The 23,787-nt window shown below is 35.7% G+C and overlaps 1 protein-coding gene across 3 annotated transcripts in view; it reads left to right on the forward strand.

Moving 5' to 3' along the window:
* CPEB2 (cytoplasmic polyadenylation element binding protein 2) overlaps positions 1 to 23,787 on the forward strand; it is a 56,687-nt gene that overhangs the window by 13,841 nt on the left and 19,059 nt on the right. The window contains exons 3-6 of one of the 3 annotated variants that reach the window (XM_063335728.1): positions 2,009 to 2,099; positions 11,125 to 11,175; positions 18,526 to 18,549; positions 22,326 to 22,496. In XM_063335728.1, the coding sequence (XP_063191798.1) occupies positions 2,009 to 2,099; positions 11,125 to 11,175; positions 18,526 to 18,549; positions 22,326 to 22,496 (337 nt within the window). The remainder of the gene's footprint in view (positions 1 to 2,008; positions 2,100 to 11,124; positions 11,176 to 18,525; positions 18,550 to 22,325; positions 22,497 to 23,787) is intronic. The other 2 variants (XM_063335730.1, XM_063335729.1) reach the window with 2 other exon arrangements.

Consider the following 23,787-nt stretch of genomic DNA (forward strand, 5'->3'; position numbering starts at 1 on the left):
TTAGTGAGCCTGTAACAAAGATGAAGTGTCACATGTGCAGTTCAGTCCAGGTTTTACCAATACTAATTCTTTTCCTCATCAGCTACAGAGGTAGCAAGGCATGTTTTCTGTTTACTCAGTGGTGGTTTTTGCAAGAGCACTTAGTACCTACCAAGTACTGACTTCAGCTGAATTTAAGGTGTCATTAAAAATCCTGATGAGACACCTTCTGAATGAATGCTAGGGGACAGCAGGGAACAGATCCAGCTTTGTCACTGCTCACACCTTCTATAGAAAGCACGTTTGCTATGGTAAGCAGGTTCTTTTCATTGTGCTATTGAGAAACAAACCTGCAAGGGCACGGAGGCAGATTAGTCACTCTGGTTTCATTCTGCTGCTCCTTGGGACAGCTAGAGAACTGAACGAAAGCCATCCAGTCCCAAAACAAGGCTGCTATGGACTAAAATAGTACTGGTGACTTGTTGGCACTCAAACTGGGTTGAAGATCACCTCGCAAAGTGTCAATGGTATTTGGTCTGGGACATGGCGGGAGACAAGAGAAACCTGCTTTTTTAATTTATCATTAAAATTATCTAAGGGCTTCCAAAAAAAAAAAAAAAGAATCTGATCAAATGAACATAGCAGATTGCTTAACCAACATGAAGCCATTACTCTTTATAGTTGTTTGAAGGAGAGAGAGCTGAAAAAAAGGCTTCTCCCTCTTCATCCCAACATTGTATCAAGTTGACTAAACTTTCTAAGGAAGTTGAAAGTAAAATCTTAGTTTCACCATAGCTTGTTTTGCAAAGATGTCAATAAGTCACAGTTTCTGACTCTTAGAAAACCTTTATTTCAAAGCCTGCTTTTTCATTCCCCAAACATGAGGAATACCTGCTTGCTGAGGCATGTAGTTTGGAATTAATCTATATGCTGCTGAACTGTCATGGAAAGTCCCAGAGAGCGTGGGTCAGATGCCTTCTGTCCCCATTATATATGTACTAAGTGGATGGCTGCATCTTTAGTGAATTTTAACAGTCATGGGATACATGTGCTGCATTTCATCCTACTCTGTTGAATTACTATAGTGCAACCAGAGACAAGACAACAGTAAAATTAAGGCATGATTGCAGGATTCCTTTAAGTGCAATACAGTCCAGCCAGAAGCCTTGAAAGTAGAAGACATTAAGGTTTTTACGCAAACTATTTTCAGTCTCTGAAGATATTCCAGAAAGACCAAAGAAGTTAGAAGTCATCTTTCTTCTGTCTCTGCAACTTGGGTATATTAGAAAACATGGTAGAAAATGTTTTTCACATAATCAGTGAAAACATTTATGATTTATTACAATAACTTTTATTACCTTCAGTGAAAATATTTGCAAGACATTATGGTAACTTCTGGCAATCTATTAGTAAGCTTTGTGACGTTTTCTTTTCATGGTTTAGCTTTAACTTTCCAGCCTTTAACCATTTAGTGCTGACCATTTATAATTTAAGTCTTTGCATGCAGAGGGTCTCAGATGAATCACTCAGAAGCCAGGAAGCACAGCCTCAGCAGGGGGCTGAGGGCCCATGCAAAGTACTTAGCCAAGCACCAAGAAAATGCTTGCTTTCATATGAGGTGGCTGTCAGTCTTGTCCTGTAGTTCCCCACCTTACTCACTATTTAATTTCTGCATGAAGTGAAATTGAGCTCTTACAGACATTACGCTCCTTCATTAAACAGCCTAATGCTTAACTCTGCTGTGGATCACTAGAACTGATTCACGCAGCTCTTCTGAAGGAAACGGGCAATCACAGGCTATCAAAATGCATACACAGAAGAGTTTCTCATGGGGCATGTCTAGTTTTATATTTGGATGCTATTAAACTTACTGTTAATAAATTCAGGTATCTTAAGCTTTTGTATCATTGTCCATCTCCACAGTGTCTGAGCGTACAGCCTTTAGAAGGCACCTTTGTTTTCCTAACAAGATTCCTGTTAAAAAGTACAGAATTTGTATTCCGATACTAAGGATTTTGTTCTCTTTTAGGATCGAAATAGAATGTATGACAGTCTGAATATGCACTCTTTGGAAAACTCCCTTATTGACATTATGAGAGCAGAGCATGATCCACTTAAAGGTATGTTATTACACTAAATAAAGAAAAAAGGGTCATCCATTCTGCATATTTGAATTAATACTGATTGCTAATTTAGATTCTAGGTTCATATTAAAATAGCAAATGAATTATTGTCTCAACTCACATGAAAGGTCAATCTCAAGCTGTATTTTATTGAAAACGTTCATTTACAGTTGTTTAAAACTTAAGCTTTAGCGTCCTCAGAGGTTTTTCTCCTTCCCTCCTTTCCCCCAAGAAATTAATAGTTTCATTTGAAATTTACTTGTCTGCTGTAGGAAATTCTACCTCAGTTTGTGAAGACACACTGTTCTGCTAGAGGTAGCCAAAAGAGGGTGGGAGGGGAATCAAACTGCTGCCAGTGTTAGTCGGTTATTTTTCCCGTTCATTACAGTGGAAGCTGAAAGGAAAATTTAAGTCTACTGATAAATTCAGTTTTTGTCCTTTCAAGTATTTTGTATCTAATTGTCCAGTTTCTGTTTGTCTGAAGAAGTCTAGAAATAAACTTCGATTTAGAATGCTGGTTCCTGTTACCCTTCTAGGCTCTGTTCAAATTATTTGGCCACAGTAGTAAGCATATAGCTAATATTTTTGGGCTTCAATTTTAAATCCGCTGTTCACTGTACATTAACTCACTCTTTTGAATTCTGTTTTTCCATACTTATTCTCAGGTGGTGTTTACTGTTGAACTTTGGGGCAAGGAGCCCAAGCCATTTTATTTGGCCTGATCCAAGGTTACTTCATTTGTGATGTTAGAATTAGACCTAACACAATCTAACTTTAAAATTATGCAAGACTTCAGGCTTGCTTTGAAGAAATTAAGTCTGAGTATTGAAGCAATTGAAAAAAATGAAAAAATAGAAAAATATTTCTTGCTTTTTATATTGTTATTTACTTCCATCCATTCTCAATTTCAAGAGGCTCCTGGAGTTAATACATATTACATTAGCACATAAGGGCCTGTGTTCTCCTAATTTGAAAGACACGTTGCTAGAGTCTGCTGGTGGTTCTCTTAAGATCTGTAATCAATTGACAGACCTGTAGTATTGAGAAAGCACTTAATTGTATTGTGCAATGTAAAGCCAAAAGTGTGTGTTTTTTTCAAGCTGAAAATCTCTACAGAGCGTCAGTAGGTGGGTAGCATTTAGTTAGTTAATTTCCCCCCCGTTAGAGTGGAAGCTGAAAGTAAATGTTCTTGGAAGTTCCTGAATCTGATCTCTTGTTTCTTACTGCCTACAGAGAATTAATTTCAGTTTTAGTAATTTTATTATATAAGTCCATTATTAAATTCAGTTTCTGCCTATTCTGCATGTTTACAAAACATTGCTAAGTAACACAGAGGGGTTGAAACCTGTGAACAGTTATCGCAGTGGTAACTGCTGTGGACTAAAAGCATGCCTGTGTCATCAAAGACAAGGTTAGATCATCTCTGTTTCAAAGCATTTTTGCTTCAATTTTCCACACTCAGGTGGTGACTAACATTTTCTTTGGTTATCTGAACCCAAATCTCCCATCAGGAAGGATATTAAAAGGCAAAGCTACTGTTAGGCATAAAATTAGAGAACGCAGATCTTCTGTCGCAATAGACTGCCATTGGCACCTCTCACATTCCTGAAAACTAGTCGGTTTATTCCCGTTTTTCTGCGCACACTGACATGACAAATGGAGGTGGTGGCTCTGTTCCTCTTGCCATCTCGCTGTTTTCATTTTGGCTTTATAATGCAGGAGAGTTTCCAGAGGCACAGTGAGCACAGAAAAGACCCATTTTTCTTTTTGTTCGTCTCTTAATATTTCACTATGATACAATAGATGAAAATGATGTATTTCCAATAATAATTTTTCAGCAAGAATAAGACAAAGCTTTAAGTTTTTAAAGTGAATTGGTTTCATGCATAGACACTTCTGAAAAACTCAGTAAAGTTTCCACAGTTGTTCTGTGCTTTCTAGAGACATGAATATATGGTTTCAGTCTACAGTTAAGAGATTATTTTTTTTAACGGTTTCACCATCATACTCTTGCAGTGAAAATTCTGCTAAGTTTTATGTTTGAACTAAAACAGATGGAAGCCATAGATAGTGATGAATTCAAAGGAAATCCATTTTTTTGTTTGAGCGCCAGAGAACAATGCACACGCCAACGGAATTTAAATAGAGTAATTGTCTGCTGTTATTTAAATTGGTTAAAATATTTTTTTCTCTTTGGAAGTTATTATTTCAGCTGAAACAGCTACATTATTAACAGTAAGCCATGAGACATGTTCCTTACCGACTGAAAATGGGAAGAAGAGATCAGATCCTAGAATAGCCTTTTAGTTCTTCTCTGCCCCTCTTCTGTTTAGTCACCATTAGTTGGCATTTCTGTAATTTCCTAGCAACTTTAGCTGCTTTTTTTCTGCAAACCATGAAACACTGATTTTGTTATTTCAGCCTCTGTGGCTTTTCTTTTCACCACAGAAAATCTGACATTTACTTAAGAAACCATCATATTTGCTTGCAGAACGTGAAGGATTAAGAATATTATTGTTATTTATTTGTTGTTCTTATTAATATATTACGTACTTTGTTGTAAGCAAAGAATATTTTGTAACTAGAAAGTATATTTATGACAAGTTTTTAAGTAAATCTAAGCACACTGAAACAATGCAGCTTTTATATCCGACCACAGCAGTAAAATGAAGGTCCCTGGAATTTTAAGCACGTGTTTCAGATTTAGCTGCTTACAATATCTGGAGTATGACTAAGCATCTTGTCTCAGATTTTGCACAATGCAGAACAGACACTGTGTACTAGCTCACAGCTTTAAGTTTTGCATTTCAAGATCCATTTCAGGAGAAATACAACTTTCACTGCTTTTGCTTTCATGAACTTGGAAAAAACTTTATTTATTATAAACTGAAAGCTAAGTTTATGCCTGCCAAAAAATTGTTTATAGATGCATAGTTTCAGCTTCACTTAGACAAAGTTTAGCAATTATTACAGATGTAATCAAAAGGAATAAGAAATTTTTATCTTTCAATAAGATATTTTTTCAAGGTAGGTTAATAGGGAATAGATGTTTGACTTCACTAGTCATTGCAGCAGAAATACTAATGATATTAAAACTAACATTTTCCGTGCAGCTTTCTTGAAATACATTTCATAATAAGACATTAACTAATGTTTAAGATTATCCCATCCAACCAATGGAACATAAACTGAAGTTAAAATTAATAAAAGTTAAAATAAACTAACTAATTTTTACATCATTGTTCTTAAATACCTTTTTTATTTTTATAACAGCCCTTACAACTGTTTTGAGAGAAGAATTACAATATTGGTAGCCTGAAATACATGGGTATTGGTAGTATAACTCTTTTCCAGATCTCTCTCTTGTGTACTTGTGTTTTTCCCCCCTTCTCCCCCAAATACCAATGCTACTTGATGTCAAGACCTAGAAGACTTGGATTCTAGACATTTCAGAAACAGGAAAGCCAGTACATTTGGACTAAAACAGTTTAGGGGGAAAAAAACTTCAAATAAATGGTTATATTTTGCATGGAATATGTGTTGTAATTGAGGAGCAGGTCATTTAATGGAATTAATTATCTGCTGTTTTAAACATTTTTCTAGTAAAGACTGTGGAATTTTCCATGTAATTTAAGGGCTTGGTTTTTGTAATCCAAGAGTATTGCTACTGTACTTGATTTACAATTCATTTCTGTTTCCCGACCAACTCTCTTACAGCTCTGCAAGCTAGATGTAGGATAGTAGTGAACCTGAATTAGCCATAGCTATATTAGCAGGAATATTAACTTTATGTTGAATTTTTCTTCTGTTTCTTTGTGAGGGCCAAAACAAATTTTGTAGGGAAGTTACAGAAATATATTTCTTTTTCTTTTTTACAGATAGTAATAAATAATAAAAGTAAAACACTATTATTTGGCTTATCAGTGGGGAAAAATAACTTGATGCACTTAGAAGTCTGTCTTGATTTTCCTGGTTTTATTTTCCCTTAAAATTGTTTTTGTTGAGCTTTTCAGCTGTTAGACATCTTTTAAAAACGACCTGCTGGCGCATGTTCAGTGAAGTAAAAAGAAAATCATTGGTGACTCAGCAACACAGTAGAGAACACTTTCTTGCTTTGCATATGGTAACTTCTGTTTCCAAAGAAATTTCTTTTATATTTTGTGTTATGAAGCTGTAAGGTTTAGAGTTATGCAGTTGCTTCCTAGAGTAGGTCAAATTGCACTCTGAAAAGAGTTTTAGGATGAATAAAAAAAGTATGGAAGGAAAAACTTCACTCTTATTCATATAAAAAGCTTTGAAATTTTGCATACAGATTGTTTCCTCCTTCTGTCATAGAAACTTTTTACGATAAAAGAATATATTTAAGACTGATAGACTGATTAGCCTAAATAGACTCAATTGACTATCAGAGACAACACATTTGGCCTCATTATGACTTACATAATTATTACACAACTGTTTGAAAGTGCAGTATCCAGGATTTCTGTAACTAGGTGTCATCCAAACGTGGTTTTGCACTGTTGTCTTAACTACGCTGATTCAAAAACTGAGCTTTCTGGAACTGCTGCAGTCCTTAGCCATTCACCGATCTGTTAAAGTAGTTTGGGAAAAGCTTAACTTGGAAGCTTTTTCTCTTATAGTGAGGAGATCTCTTGATAAAAGAAAGATGTGAAGGGACTTTGTGATTCTCACTCTCTTCATTCAACCATTTAAGACTTTTTCTTTTTTAAAAAAAAGGGGAGGGAAGTAGACATGAAATATCAAACTTGTGAAACTGTGAGTCATCAATCTTTAAAGCAGTCGTTATATTAAAACATTTGGGATAGATTTAAGTATATGGGCATTCCTCTAACAGTTTAGTTAAATAGGAATAGAAAGTATGCATTTCCAAAAGTAGATACGAAAAGTGAGCAAGCACAACTATATCTGTATGCTCAGAAGCATCTTACTAAAAAATTTAAATTTTGCCCATATTAGTAACATGAGATTACAGAAATGTCATTAAAACTAAGTTTGTTACTCTTTCCTCATGGTTTGGATTAGCAAGACTTTTAGCTGGATTTAGTGGATAAACTAGCCCACCAAAATTTATTTGCAAGCTTTTTATTTTTTTCTGTCCTTACAGAAGAATACATTGTGAGAAACACATACCATGCAGTTCTGGTAATGTTAATCACATTTAGATATGGAAGAGGGGGCTAAATTCAATAGAACTCCAGTTGCATAAGAAATGTCAGACATACCTGCTTCTCCTTAGCAATGCTGTTTTGAATTTAGCCATGACACAGGAGAATTATTAATTGGTGGTAATATGATGAAGTTGCAAGTTCAGGTTTGCACAGAGAAAATGTCTATAACATGATACTTTATGATACAGTACTGTAATACTAGGCATTGTATTTTTTCCAGATAGCAGCACGTTATTAATTTTGGATGCTGTAGAGCTAAGTTCTGTAGAGACAGTGAAGTGATTACTTTTAATTTCTTGGGAATGGAATATGTCTATTATGCAAATATTAGATATTTTTTGACTAATTTGTAGTTTACTTTAAACTAGTAAATAATCTTTATATAGTATTAAAATTTCTTTTTTAAGCAGGAGGAGGCCCCTGGAATCGCTAGAATATGACGTTGAAGTAGGATGGAGTAGATAGGATTTATAGCGAGGGCAGTTCTTCAAATGGAATTTTTCTAAAAACACATTAAACATGCAGTGAAAATAGCAAACTAAAAAGAAATATGTGATAGAATCAAAGTAAATTGTCATTATTTAATAAATAACTGTTAAAATGTCATAATTACTAAAATGTCATACAATTACTCCCATCTTTTGTGTTTTATATAAGCGATATTTTAAAGTGAGGTTTAATATTGCGTATGTACATTTAACTAGAATAATCTGTTAAAAATATTGTAATCTGAGCTCTGTATAGGCCTGATCTTGCACCCAGTGCCCCCCGTGAAGTGTTCTGAATTTAGGTATATCATTACATTCAGGTGGATGCCCTAGTAGAAACACCACATTTTGCTTCAACAGATTAGTCTGAGGGCTAAGAACCTAAGTTAACGTATCAAATAGCAGTGATTGTACTTTGAAAAAGTAAGCAAACCTTCCATGTTAAAAATGTTTTTAAGGTTGTCAGTCCAAGTACTAGGCAAGGTAGTAAACACAAGTATTAAGTTCACCAGAAGGCAGTAATACGAAGTCTGATTACATTGAAATAACCATGTAAATAAGACTTAAAGGAAGTATCCGTGCAGCTGTACATGTACTGAATTCTGCGTTGCTCGTTTTCCTTTCTAACCCTCAAATCATTCATTATCTGAGCTTGCAGATTCATCTCGGTACCGCAGCACGATTGGGTTTCTCTGTGTTTGTGTGACTCGGTTTTTACGCCGCAGCAGTGGGCCCAGCTCCTTAGGGCGCTCTCTCCCTGCCACTTAAATGAGGAGTGCTTTATTATTTCCACTTTTCCAGTTTGGCACCTATGTTTCAGGTGCAGCTTATCTGTGACTCCATAGGCAGGGGGGGAAGCAAAAGAATGCAAAACTAGAGTTGTAAACCCAGAATTTACTGTCTTCTAAAAACAGCTTTCCTCTCCAGGTGTTGTCACTGGTGGACTTCTCTCTCCTGCTAGGCCTCAAATCTGACCTCTTTTTCTGTAGTAATTACAGAAAAAAAAATAATGTATCTTTTGTCTCCCTTGATGAATAGGAAAAGAAGATAAATGCATACAGACAGGGAGAAAGACTGTCACCACAGGCTGGAGGTTCAAGATGAGATAATAATTTCTCACAGTTTCTATTGTTATTCTAGATAGATACAGCATTCTCATTTGCAAGAAACAGCTCATATTGTTGCAAACATTTCTATAGCACCGCATATAAACATGATGGTGACAGTAAATAATCTTGTAAAATCCTTGCTGTTAGGCAAATTAGTATTACCTTTATAGACCAAAAAGCTAAGAAGTAAAGCAAAGTGACTTATTATACACCAGGCTGAGCAAACCAGTGGCAGCTCCCAGATTATAATTTAAGGATGCCTTGTTTCTATTTCTTTTCCTATTATACCAGCATGCATTGCTAGAAGGGCAGAATATTTATAGTTCCAAGAAACATTAGTTATAGCTGTAAACGTTCAGCATGACAGAAAAAATGACTTGTATGTTACAACTGGACATCTTGAAGATAGGGAACATGAGGACAGAGGCTCCTGCAAATTTTTGTTTGGTATCTTGCCTAAGCCTGCTCAAAAATTATGGAGAAGTTAGAGAAGACAGCAGAGTCCCTTTGGGTGGCATTCAGCTGTGTTTTTCCAGGAGACTGCCATTGCCCTTCACTGTTTTCTCCATGCTTTCAAATTCCAAAGCAAATAGTCCTGAATCTGCAGGTGTTCCGATACCATTAATTCTCATAATAATGAAATCTGTGGGAAGAGAAATAATATGTGGCTGTATAAAAATTTTTTTGACACAATTCCTGTAAATAATAAGGCTGGATAAAATATCCTAAATGATCTTAATTCTTGCTATTCTGAAATCTGGAGTGTAAGAGTTCATAATGTATATTTTTTCTATAGTTTTTGGTAGAAAATCGTCGCATAGGCTTCCTAAAGGGGAAGAGCAAAACTTAAACCCTATTACTTACTGATTTTCAGCAAAAAGGTTTTTTATTTAACCCCAAAGGTGTCCCTTGGGACACAGAACCATTATTTCGAGACGTTTCCAGTCTTTCTTCTAATCAGTTTACCAACAGTACGGGAAAAAAAACACCCCAGTGTATGACAGGCATTGTTAGACAATCTTAATATGTGGATTGCTGATGTGGTTTTCTTTCTTCTTTCTTCTTTCTTTTTTTCCTTTCTTTTTTTTTTCCCTTCCTGTCTTTTTAGAAGAGTGAGCCTTATTAGGGTATGATGGTGTCTTACTAATACTTACTCACATCTTGCAAGCCATCTGCATACATATTTCCCTTTAAACCTGTGTGTGTTGAAAACACCCATTTCTTCCAGACTGGATTCTTCTTTATGCCTCCACAAACATTCTCATTTCCTCCAAAAGATTTAAATTTTAAGTTACAGTATTTTTTTTTTTATATGTGCTTACAGATTATAAGCATGTGTTACTAGCGAGATAGATGGAAATGCAGTTTTTTGCACATTAAAGCACACTTCTTACAAACACAGAAGCTATTGTAAATGTCTCTCTAGGTCAGTGTGCACTACTGGTATGTTTGCAGCTTCCTGTAAACAGAAAACGTCCTCTTTAATAAAAAGGAATTTGTAGTGAACAGACACTTCGTCTGTGTGTTTTAAACCATTCATCTAACTATTAAAGTATAACATGCCACCAACGTAGTAAAATGCAACACTTGAAAAATTCTGATGCCAGGATATGAGGTTTTAATGTATTTTTATTCAACGTAAAACATTCAAAATACTACCTATCATATTCTTTAATTTTGTAAACCAGTACTCTAGTTTTGACAGAATTACTGAAAAATATTAAATACAATGGTTATATGTAATACACCAAGATACAGTCATAAACTGGTTAATAAAATTTTAATTCCTTAATTCCTATTAACATGATTTTTCTTAAATTGATTCAGTAGTGAAGCACTAAACTGTAGAAATGCCACTCTGTTAAGCGATGTGCATAGTACAGTTATTCACAGTCACTATGAAAGAGAAGACTAAAGCAGTCAGCACTATTTCTGGGTGTCATGAAACAAAAAGTGGCTTTATCCTATTGGAGCTGATCCCAAAGCACATTGCAGATCTTATGACCAGAGAATTAAGGTTAAGAAGTCTGTTCTTGTCAGCTTTAACTTGGGTCAAGGGTATTGTTGGTTAATGTGCTTGGAGTTAAATATTAGCTCTTTATTTCCCTTAGGCAAACTGGAAATATAGTTTGTATTTAAATTCTAATTGGTGATTTTTCATTATTTTTTTCTAGCAGAATAGCTAAACATTCTGCATTTGTTTTGTTTTGTTCTTTGGTTTTTGTTTTCTTTTAAGGTCGCTTAAGTTATCCACATCCAGGGACTGACAATCTTCTGATGTTAAATGGTAAGTGCTAATCTTATAACAGTTTCTAATTATCTCTAGCTTAGCTTAAATCTGACATGTTGGTATAAAATTATACTATTATATTCTGTTATTGAATTACTTGCCTCTAGTCTTCAACACTGATGGGACTGTTGCCATTTTTCAGAGTTGAATGGCAAGAGCTAATCTTGCAACAGCCTTTCATTATATCTAGCTTATTTGAAATCTGAAATGCTCGTAACGATGAACTGTTCTTTTTTGTTCTCAAGCAAACCAGTGGTATGTTCTCCAAAAATCTACTAGAAATCTATTACACAGAAACAGCGATTAGAAAAATAAGAAGGCCAGAAAGGCATGTTTTTCTATCTTGTGTAAATAAAGGGTGAATTAGATACTTTCTGTTACACTTATGTGAAATACCATTTTATTTGTATTGGGGTTTTTGGAACTGGCTTTGTCAAGTATGTTTCTAACTGCAAAATATGCTGAAGTTAGAGTTCATGTTCACGTTCCTCTCCCAGTAGGTCAAACTTCATGAACATCTGCTACTCAGTGAAGGCATGAACTTTAGCCTTTGTTCAAGGCTAAAGAAGGAAGCAGAGCTTGGTAATCCATCTAAGTCAATAATAAATCAGAGAGTTTGCACACAAATGTTTTCTACATTGGGAAAAATTAGAGCTGTAATGCCACAGTTCTTTAGATTAGAAAAAGTGGAAGCTGCTCTACACAAAGCAAGTACACTTTGTCTTGACTTGATGGGTCTAAAAGTTACCAGTAAAGACCTAATTATTAAAAAATACAGTCAAAAAAGTTATTTCACAGTTGTTGTTCTGTGAAGCTCTTTTTTTAAATTGTCTTACCTTTCTGCACAGTCGTTTACACTTGCGCAAATGGATATAAAATATAAAAAATACCTACTTTTCCTTGTGTAAATGTTTAAAATTTTAAGGAAATTCAGGTTTAGCTTTATACCCAATAAAGGAAAATACTGCACAACAGACATTAGAAGAATTAGGTCCTTTGGTATTGAATAGTTCTTTAAGATAATGGAGTATTTTGAAAAATGAAAAAAGCTACTTAACTGTTGAAATAGAATTGATGTTTAGCCCACACAGGCCATAATCCTGATTCCTGGTCAGAAACTCCATTGAATAGCGATGTGCTTTAATGTTAGAACATTTACAACAATTAACTTCCTGTATTAACTGCAACTGTAAGACCTGTTCTGCAAGCTGGGTTGTTGAGGTGGTGTATGTGCAATTGTCGTTATCTGCTGATTTATAATGAAGTGTTAGATGGGAAGGTATTAAAAACTAAGAAATCTTATGAGCAACTGTGAAATATTTCAATGCAGTCAGTGTAAGAAATTTATATTTTTTAGTTCATTTGTTTTAATACTTAGAATGGTGAACTTCTCGTTTTATAGTTTTGTGTGCTAAAAGAGCACATGGGAAGCATTGTTATTCAATGAGGTATCTAGGAAAAAAGGTTTTTGCTATTATCACGGACATTGGAAAAACACACCTCAGTGGCACCAGTCTATCCTGAAAATCTTACCACAGAGCTAGAATAAGCACTGAAGAATATCTTGTTTGGTTATTAATGCTGGCAGGATTTCCACTGTAATTTGGAAGTTGGCATTTAATGTGACTGCTGTCCTCTAAAAGCTGCAGTATTATTTCCAACCTTCAGTAGGTGAGATAAAAATAACAGTTTTGAGTATCTGAAGGACAGGTGCTGCAATACCTAATTTTTAGGTGTGCCCTTTAGAATTTAATTTGGAGCCTTGGTTTAGACATGTCACTGCTCTGCCATGTCCCTGGAGAGTCTGATGTCCCTGTCAGTGCAGTCCAGTGCAATCACGCGTACCGATCAGAGGCACCCCAAGTTGGAGTGTCTGAACTGCAGCTCCTTCCAGCTGGAGAGGAGAAGCACTGGCAACAGCTTCTGGGAAGCTCCAGCTGCTCAGGCTCTGCACAACATTTCTGTCTGTCTTAGCAAGAATTGAGGGGCTTCCTCCAAATACGCGGTAATGAGAATTACAGCTTGAACACTTCCTGATAAGTTGTAGACTCCAGTTTCCTTCTCTGTTTAAGTGGATTCAAGCTAACATTTCCCCATATCCCTGTAATTGGTACCTTGGAGGGAGGAATAGGGGAGAGGAGAGTTGCTAATTCAGACTCACATTTGTCCTTTAGTTTCTCAGTAAGCGTAGTAGTTGGTACAAGAAGGAGCAGGAATACCAGACCTTCGTGAAAGAAAAGCACCAACATTTTTAAGGATCCTGGCCCACCTACGTGTGCACTAATACTTAACACTAGATCACAGCCCTCACTGGATTTTAATGGGCTTGATTTTAGACGACTAGTATCTTTGGATCCCAGTAAGGTTCTGATATGAGCCAGGCTAGAATTAATTCCTCAACCCATTTAAGACTAAGCACTTCTAGATAAAACTTACTTTTAGCTAGTTTTTCCTCTTCTTAAATGATAGTTCTTTTCCAGCTCATTTAAAGTGTACTTACTGAACTGTACCTAATATTAATATTTACAGTTTTCATTATTTAAATTAATGAAGTGAACCAAGGGAAAGCTGATTTATGTGTTTTAATAAATTATATATCTGATAATTATATCTCTTGTTTCAGCTCAAGCTGTAAAAAAAGCAATGCATTTTTAATGACTGGTATCTCTCAAAAGTCAAAAAAAAGATACTTTGGAATGGGTTTACCTGAGTACCTCATTAATTGCCAACTTAGAAACTTTCTGTAGCAAGTACTAATGCAAGAGTTCAATTGTTGGGGTGTAGGGTGGTTTTTTCCCCATTATAGGGTTCACCCACTTTTATAGTTTTAATGCATTGAATTTTTTTAATGGCTATTGAAACATAATTCACCATTTGATTAGTTTAGCAAGGGAATATTAGATTTTCCATCTTAGAGACACTATAGCTGGCTGGGCTTCTAAAAAAAGGTGGTTTACTTCAAACAGAAGTTATTAAACTTCCTATACAGGAATTGCTAAATGAATTTCTGTAGTCTGTTAGGCATGCCAAACTTGAATGGTCATAACGATCCCTTTCAGCCTTAAAATCTATAAAGATGTGATTTCTAAAGAAATCTTAATAGAATTTAGGCACTCGCATCCAATAGAATAAAATGGGAAGTAGGCACCTACCTCCTTTAGTCTAGACTCCTGGGAAGTTTTTGCCATAATTGTTTATGGATTTCTTTAAATGACAAATAAGTATTAATGAAAAAGGCTTCATTAATTCACCGCCACCGTTTGATCATTAAATCAGGAATGTTAGTGACAAATAGTATTTTATTTTACTTTCTATCATAAATTTTGTAGTTATCTTTAAATATAGGAAGCCTGCCAATGGGTTTTTCCTGTTACACAACATAATATTTTGAATTCAGCTCAGTTGTTCAGTTGAGCTATTTAAATATGTACATATTTGATCTCTGTTATATATTTGAAATATGTGTCTGAATAAAATAGAAATGATACATTTACTATGTGTGTGATAGCATTGCTCACATAATGTTCAAAGTTATATTGTCTTGATGTTTGATAAACATGTACAAAAAGTGTATTTACTTCTGTCTCATTTCTGTCTCTGAGCTGATTTAAGTTGCAGAAAGGGAGGTATTAATTTTTTTTACAGGTTTAAGCCTTATTAGTATGCAACTTCAGAGATATAGAAACAGAAGGTTTTAACTATAAGAGAATGTCTTTGTTGTATACACAGAACCCTTAATGTTCAAAGGTTCCAACATCATTTGACTTCATTTCTATTGGGCATTATTATACTTCTTGCATGTGTTGCCCACTTTATATGTTCTAGAACAAAAGTGTATCTCTTGTACTTTCTCACTCATTTCAAACCTTTCAGAGGTTTTGGCTAATTAAGATATCCAGCTTTATAGACTAAAAGATAAAAAAATAATTCTGTGTGACTTACGATTTCAAGAAGTTCAGGAAGGAGGGAAGAATTTTAATCTTTCCTTTTTTATTGTTGTAAATCAATTATTTGCCTACAGTGTCTGGCCTCTCCTAAAGCCTGTCTTCCCTGCAATTATTTATCTAAACATATGCACTAATTATGTAGATCTATATATTAAATACGTAGAATCATAGAATGGTTTGGATTGGAAGGGACCTTTAAAGGCCACCTAGTCCAACCCCCCTGCACTGAGCAGGGACATCTTCAACTAGATCAGGTCGCTCAGAGCCCCGTCCAGCCTAACCTGAAATGTCTCCAGAGATGGGGCATCTACCACCTCTCTGGGCAACCTGTGCAACAGTTTCACCATCCTCATTGCAAAATATTTCTTCCTTATATCTAGTCTGAATCTCCCCTCTTTTAGTTTAAAGCCATTGCCCCTTGTCCTATCGCAACAAGGCCCTGCTAAAAAGCTGTCCCCCTTTCTTATAAGCCCCCTTTAATTACTGAAAGGCCGCAATAAGGTCTCCCTGGAGTCTTGTCTTACATATATATATATATATATATATATAATATATGTATATATATATAAAAACTGTATATACAGCTCAATCTATAATTAAATTTATATAATGTGTATATTTATACAGACCACATGCTCTGTGAGCCTATGTGCTCTGAAAGGTGTAAAACATTATGTGCATGTTATTTTAATGAATACAGAAATATTTCTGATTGAATCTAATATCTTCAGAAAGAATAATCTCATTGCTTACAATGTACTAAAAGTTTGAGTCAGTGGAATGGTGTTCACAAGTAGTATCTTGCCTTTGAAAGGAAGTGTGGAGAGAGTAAAATATTGAAGTTTCATGAAGATAGGATATGTTTGCTTTAACACATCATATTTTTAGTAACAGTAAGACTTTGTATTTACTGTTACTGAGACAACTTACCTATAATAAAACCATTGTGGTCTTCAAGTGTGGGTAAAAATAGGAGAAAATAATGACTTCTCCAAAAACGTACATTTTGATGTTAGTAATCACATTTATTGCAGCAGTGCCAACAGATTGTCTAAGAATGGGATCTCATTTTTCTAGACACAAAGTGGCAGAAAATCCCTGCCCAAGGTAGTTTGCAATCTAAATGGACAAGACAGATAAATACCAGGGAAGGGAGTTTGCCATACAAGTAAAGTAAATAATGTGACAACATCAAGTACAGTTATTTTACCATTTTTTTCTGATTTCATTGTTTTGCTGAAGCAAAGAATACACAGATAACTTCGGTACATCATTGTCATTTCCATATATATATAAAAAATACTGCAGGATCTGCCCTTTTAAGTTTAATTGCGTTGGGGTTTTTTTTAGCATTTTAATAACCCTTTTGTGTTTCTCCTTGAAATTACTGTTGTATATTTTTAAATGCACAAAGAAAAACAGGTGTTCTGTAACAAAGTATTTTTATGCTTATCAGCTTGTCTTAACTGTGAAAATTTAAGAAAATGGCTTTTGCCAAAAGATGCTTATTAAGATGCATTTGTATATTATTCTTGAGAAAGAGCATGGCACTGCAGTTATTGCTATGGATGTGATGCACTTGAATTTTCCGTGGTTATTCTAGTTTTATTTGTGGAAGAAAAAAAAAAGGTATACAGGGGGGTTAGATGAGGGCTTAGTGACGCTACTGCTAATGCTACATGGGAGTCACTTTGGCCGAGAGTCAGAAAAGCTTGGTACATGCTGCAACACTGACGTAGAACTGCGTGTCTCCTAAGTGCCTGACTTCAGAGGAAAACAAGTCTGAAGTTTGGCGTTAGTCTCCCCGTGCAGCAGCAACCAATGAGAGAACTAATCACATAAAAGAATACGTTATGTTTTGTGGATTCTTTTTTGATGTGGTAAATCTGAATGTAGGTGTTTCCACTCGGTTAGATACCCAAATCTCTCTGGTAAAGTGGGCTTTTCTATTTTGGCTTACTCGTAGAAAGCTGGAGGATCTGAAAAACTAAGCAAAAGACTGTTCTCATCAATAGTCATTCTATCAGATGAAAGCAAATAAATTTGAAAGTGAGTTCAGTGCAAGTTGGATAGGAATATGATGATTGTTGTGTAACAAATCCACAGATTTAAGGGAGAGAAAACAAGGAGAGATATTTCTAGAATTCCATAAGCAATCCACTGAATTCCTAGTAGGAATAAATCTAGATTACAAAGAAAAAAAAATCTATACTTAATTAAAAATTCTGAAAAACCTTGTGCAAATGGGAGGTACCAGGATATAAGTATTTAATAATACGAGAACAGAACAGTGAATGACATTTACAAATCACTGAGTTTATAAAGCTGCATGTATTTCAGTGTCCCAGAACCACAGTTGCTTTTTGGGAGAGATGTATGCATGGAGCCCTAGTAAAATCAGAACAATAATGCCGAGACTCAGTAATCTTTGTTCATAAATGTTGCTATAACATTATGGCTTACAGTAATGTTTTCTATTTGGATATTGAACTACAATGCTGCAATGATTACAGTAATCTTTCTCAGATACAAAGTCTGTGAAACAGGAATTGAAAATACTTTATGGAAATGTAACTAAGAAATTACTTGGAGCTTAATAGTTTTTGTGTTAGTAATCTGTCTATTACAGAAGCGATCTGTCTATTAGAGAAGCGATTGGTATGGTCTGCTGAACTGTAGCTATAAGCATGATCTCTTTAAGACTCTTGCAAAACTCAAAAGTTAGGAAAATCTTGGATTTACTTGCAGTCTGTCAGAAATTGTTGCTTTGCCTTTGTGCAGTGTTTTTGATACAATGCTATTTCTTGTGACTTGTGCCCCGATTTTGTTTGCTACCACAAGGAGTCTTTTGTTTCAAACAAAACCTTGCAGTTAATTTTCTGCTAGGTCTTTTCATGAAAAAGGAAGGTCACGGCTTATAGCATTTGTATTGTCACTGCAAAGGACTGTACAAACTGTTCCATGGACCAGGATGTTTCTGTGATTAATTTAATGCTTGCTACATGCTTTTTAAAGTAATATTTTCCTTTTTACAATTTCAGTACCCGGTGTGTTATTTAGACGCTTGTGTAAGATACAAATCACACTTGTGAGGATGAGTTACAAAGTTACTATAATTTATGCATCCATAATTAACATGCAGCTAAGATAAAGACAAGTCGAAATATTTTAAAGTATGTTCTTTACAGCGGGTGCCAATGTCAATTTAGTAGTAAAATAGTGTGGTATTTAAGTGAGACTTCAGTTTAATGCATTCTCATCTAGAATTATCAGTAGCAAGTACCAATACAGATTTTTACTTATCGCTTACCCACATAGTTCTTTGTATCTTAAATATTTTAATATGTGGGCATGATACAGTTATTTGACATTTTACAATTTGTCCTTTGTTTGCATGCAGCGAGGAGTTATGGGCGAAGACGAGGTAATTCACTTCTGTTTGTTACAGTACAATTAATTCTGATTGAGCTGTTACTGATCATTACGATTAATTAATCTAGATCGTTGATTATAAATGCTTATCTGCATGTTGTCTTAGCTTGGGGAAGATGGAGGGTGTGAGGGAAGGGGAGGGGTGCAGTCTGGATTGTTACGATCGTTGATCTCTCTTTTTAGAGCTTGAATTACAAATCCTTTAATCGGTTAAAACACTGTAGTTCTAATCATAATTTAGTTCATGCTAATGGCTACTGCTTGCAGTTGTCCCCTTTAAAAGTATACAGTTTGATAGTTGTTCTTCTAAGTCATCTTCTTGTGCTTATGTAGAAGGGATAGTGTACAGGGTGAAAACTAAAAGCCTTTCATAAACTTAGCAAGAAATCCAATAGACAACTCTTACAAATAATAGTAAACGGATTTTTGTAGTATAAACCAATACATGCCAACTGACCTTGGAAAAGCTATACCCGTTTAACTGTACGCGATGGATGTGACCATTGGTTGTTATGAAGACCATATAAAGCGTGCAGCAAAAACATTAGGGTCTTTGATAACTTCCAGTACTCGCAACATACACAGAAGTTCACGTGTCTCTCTCAACGTCTGCATCGGTTCATAACTGGTTGCTTGGTAGCCCTAACGTAGAGCGGAGTGGTGATCTAGATCATGGTCAATGTCTGTAACAGCACAATGGTGTTTTCACGATTCCTGGCAGATTCTGCTTAATTTTTTTCTCTGTCATAAACCAAACAGAAACAAGTGTTTGAAGGGGCTTATCCTCTTAGTTCACAGTCATTGGGAGACATGTGGAAGCCTAGCAAACTACTCTTTTGCTGTCTGCCTCTGAGAGGGAGAAGAAAGTATTAGTAGTCATATAGACCATGTTACTCTAAATGTGTTAATCCATTGTCCTCTATGTCATTTTAGCTCTCTGAGGAGCTACAGTGCTTTTGGCAAACCTTTACCCACATTAAAGTAAAACTGACCTCTCCGATATCACTTCAGAACGTGTTCTGATGGTTTAATTTGTACTGGCAAGAGAGCCTTAGATTCTCATTGTTCTTAGATTTTAACATTGGCCGGTGGGTAAAAAATAAATTATTCTGAGGATTATTTTTTGATTATTTTCCCCCTATATACTTGTGTATATTGTAAATTGGAATTATCTAAGAACTTTAAAGAAATGCAAAAACCTAATTTTCGTGGTCCAAAGAGACACCTTCCTTAAGTATAAATTATATGTTCTTTTTTTAAAAAAAGAACAAACGCTTAGACCACACACACGCTTAAATGCTCTTGTGGCAATATTGTAATGCCAACAAATGTATTAAAATGGGCATGTCTTTAAGTCACTTAAGTTTCTTTTTTCCTGCAGTATAGAGACTTGCAGAGGTAAAGAGCAAGTCTATGTGCTTTTTACAAAGATAACGCAGATAAATTACAGTCATTTTAGATTTACATTTTAGATGTTAAGAATAACTCCCATATATTAGTGAAAATTCCACTTTTTTCCTGTGAGTTCCTCCAATTTGAGTCTTACTTCTTCCTTCAGCCACCTTTTCCTTTCACTGTCACTAGTAACAGCTCCATATTCTCTATTATTCACATCAGTAATTCAGAAATCCATTGTTATACCCCCTTTCTTGATTGTGTAACCAAATATTACCACTTCTTTGTATATGTGTCTAAGATCCGACCATTCTTACTAGTTTTCATAACTGAAACTCATACCCATATTACTCAGCTGCTGCAGTCTTCGTAGCATCATCTTGCTCCTCTTACGTCTAAATAGATGATTTACAAGAAGAATCTGCCTGGCTGCTTCTTCTAACTGTCTTAACTTTCTGTTTCTCCCTTGCTTCCTCACCTTTCTGCCCCATTGAGCACCAGCTAGATGCCTCCACTTCTAAAGACACTCTACTGATCTGTTACCTAGCTGTTGAATGCATCCTTATGATAGCAAGCAAGGATGCCATCACTTGCTCCCACTAGTCACATTCTCAAACATGCACATCACCATTCCTAAAGGAAAGGAGGAGCTTGCCACAGCTTTCTCTGTTTACTGTTCTCCTCTCCATCAGATGCTACTTAAGACATAATTGTGAAATGCCACCATAAAGATGTAGTTACAGTCTTTGTTATTTAGTACAGTCCTGTGGTCCTGCTTTTATTTTTGGATCCTTGGGATATTTTATTATGTTTGGTTCTTTTCTATCATCTTTATGTTTTCATTTGGTATTTTTGATTTACTGTATTTTTATTATGGATTTAGATACCCGACCAGGGTCATTAGGCCACAACATAGGCCATTGGTCATGATGTTTGCTGTGGGTTCTCCAGCCTTGTCTTTAAGCACTTGATTCTTGTGTGGTCTTCTGGAAATGAATGGCTTTCACACTGCTCTCACCCCTAGCTGATGAGCACAATGTCTGCAGGTGTTCCTACAGGGCTTTCCTGGTAGCATTCCCCTGAGAGGACATAAAATGTACAGACGCCAGTATGGCTCACAGCTAAGGTAGTGCAGGCTCGCCTCTCGGGGACCTGCTGCTGCTGCGTCTCGGTTTGCAGTGGGTGAATCTGGAAGAAGTTGGCTATTTGAGATAGAAAAATTAACTTGCTTCCAAAAGCGTGCTAGGTTGTTTTTTGGTTTTGCTTGCTTGCTTATTTTTGGAAACAGTTGAATTCCTTAATAATTACTTAAAAAACAAGTGAGAGAGAAACAGGAGAAATTGCACTTCAGAAAAAAACGTGCACTTCAGTGATGTGGGGGATTTATTTTGCTTCACACAAGTGTTTATTTTGGGGCTTTTTGCAGATAGAAGACTGGCTTCTGAATTTGCAACCGTCATTAATCTTTCTGTTGCTAATCTAAAGCAGTGAAAGTTTAAATAAGCTAAGTGCACATCCTGACCTTCCGAGTTGTTTCATTTTGGAGTTCTCTAAAATTTGTAAACATGAAATAGGGGGGAAATAAGTGGGACAGAATTACCGTGTTTTCATTCCCCCTTGCCATCTGTACATCTGTTTTGATCAGTTTGCATTTGCAAAGCCGTCCTGTGAACTTCTTGGATTTTACACTTGCTTTTCAGGGTAACTATAATGTTACTGCAGATTGCTACATGTTAGGAACCACCAGGAGACTTCCCTCCAAAACTGTGGCAAATTTGAAAGCGAGAAGCATAAATCAGCACTGTGACTCGCTTTTCAAGTGTTACATTTTGCACATTTATTAAAATTCTCTTTTGCTTTCTTAGAAATTAAATCTGTTCTTACGTTATCAGCATCAGATGCCTTTAAAAGAGAAAACATCCCTATTTGAAACTTCTTCCTGTGTACATGTGTTTTCTGTTTCACTCAGTTTCCCTCTCTTCAATTAAATTGTAAGATTTTTAGGCATAAAGGTGGTGGAAGTTATTGATATAACTTGAAGCTAAACCGAAGGCAGACTAATGAAACTCACCTAAGCAGCCCTCAATATGATCTCTTCATAAATAAGACCCTTTATTTCAAAACAAATTACTACTTTCCTACTGGATGCAGTAGAGTAACTGCAGTATGATGTAGTATGCTTACAGTGATGTCAGCTTGCGATCTGGAATTTCCTTTTTGAAGTTTAATACATTTTTAATTTCCTTAATTTTTCTTTAAACTACTGTGTACTTTTCTACTATCCAGACTGCTATTCCTCCATTCCCTAAAATTACTTAACCATGTACTGCCACAAAATTATTTTAATGTATATTATTATCTTTTCTTTTTAAGGCCGTTCTTCCCTCTTCCCAATAGATGATGGTTTGCTGGACGATGGTCATAGTGATCAAGTTGGAGTCTTGAATTCACCTACCTGCTATTCAGCTCACCAGAATGGAGAACGAATTGAGCGTTTTTCTCGGAAAGTGTTTGTTGGAGGTCTTCCACCAGATATTGATGAAGGTGAGCTGCCTGAAAACTAAGCAAACTAAGTTTGGAGGGAGAGAGAAAGAGACATTTTGAGAAACTTAAACAGAGTAGTAGAAATAATCCACCCTGCAAAACAACGTTGTCGTGTAAAAGGCTACCACTATATATATATATTTATGAGAGTTGATGGATATGTTGAGCTTAATATCGTTTGATGTCATCCATCTCTTTTGATTTTGAGATGGTTCAGTTGTCTCTGATTCTGCACTTGGAGACTGTAGAGTTGCATATGATGCCTGGAATCTGTGCTCCTGCTTACCTTGCAGATTCCTTTCAAATACGTCTTAGCTCTTCATAGTGTCTTCTATCTGTGCCTGCTTTATTCTCTATTCATAGAAAACTTCTGTTAGTAACTGAATTTCAAATTCTATTTTACTATTACCTGAAGATCTCAGAAGTGGTTTAGAAAGGTTAATATTATTCCTGTTCATATATAGAGAAACTAAGGCAGAGGAAGGTCAAGTGGCAGAGCCCTCTCTGATGCACTGAACATAGAATGTACCAGAGAAGCTCAAATTGTTATGTGATGCAGTTGGAATTGCTTTGTACAATAGTGCTGATTTGAAGTAATCATGCTGTTTAATATTAGGTTTCTCCTGTGCAGGTAAATGTAAATTACATCCTAGCTTTGTAATGTACACAGAAGTCCCTTTACAAGGTTCATTGTAATCCTAGAGTAACTTGCAAACCAAACAAGTTGACTGTGGTTAATTAATTTTCAGACATGGAGAGACCGTATTTTGGTTTCATCTTCATTGTGATGCTCTCCTGCAATGTACCAAGGGATTTCTTTTAATATACTTTAGCTTTTTTGATGCACTTTAGCTTTTAATTCAAATGTTCACTGTTGCTTTTTAATACAAATGCTAAACAAAGACACATGGAAATATATTTTCTTTCTTTCCTGCCTGTTTATATGCTGATGGCAGGGTGCAACTGAAAGAAATGGAGCATATTTGTGTTTGATGAGTTATTGCTCTCCTGGAGTTTAGGGTCATTCCATTTTTTCGTCATGGCCAAGGTTCTTACGGTCAATGACAGGAAGGAGTGGCTGGGATAGAAAGACGTCACAAAATTGTGCAGGGGGGCATTGTACATCTTGAAACAGGACTATTCATGGTTATGGTAGAAGCCTCTAAGTAGGCAATTTTAAGTTTCTGTGCCTGATCTCTGCATGATCTCTGCTGGAAACTGCTGGCATGCTAATTGTGGTGGTACTTATATGAGTAGCTACAAACAAAGCTCTGAACTGTACATCACTAAA

This window comes from Chroicocephalus ridibundus, chromosome 5 (assembly GCF_963924245.1).
Source record: "Chroicocephalus ridibundus chromosome 5, bChrRid1.1, whole genome shotgun sequence".
In the NCBI taxonomy this organism is placed as follows: domain Eukaryota; kingdom Metazoa; phylum Chordata; class Aves; order Charadriiformes; family Laridae; genus Chroicocephalus; species Chroicocephalus ridibundus.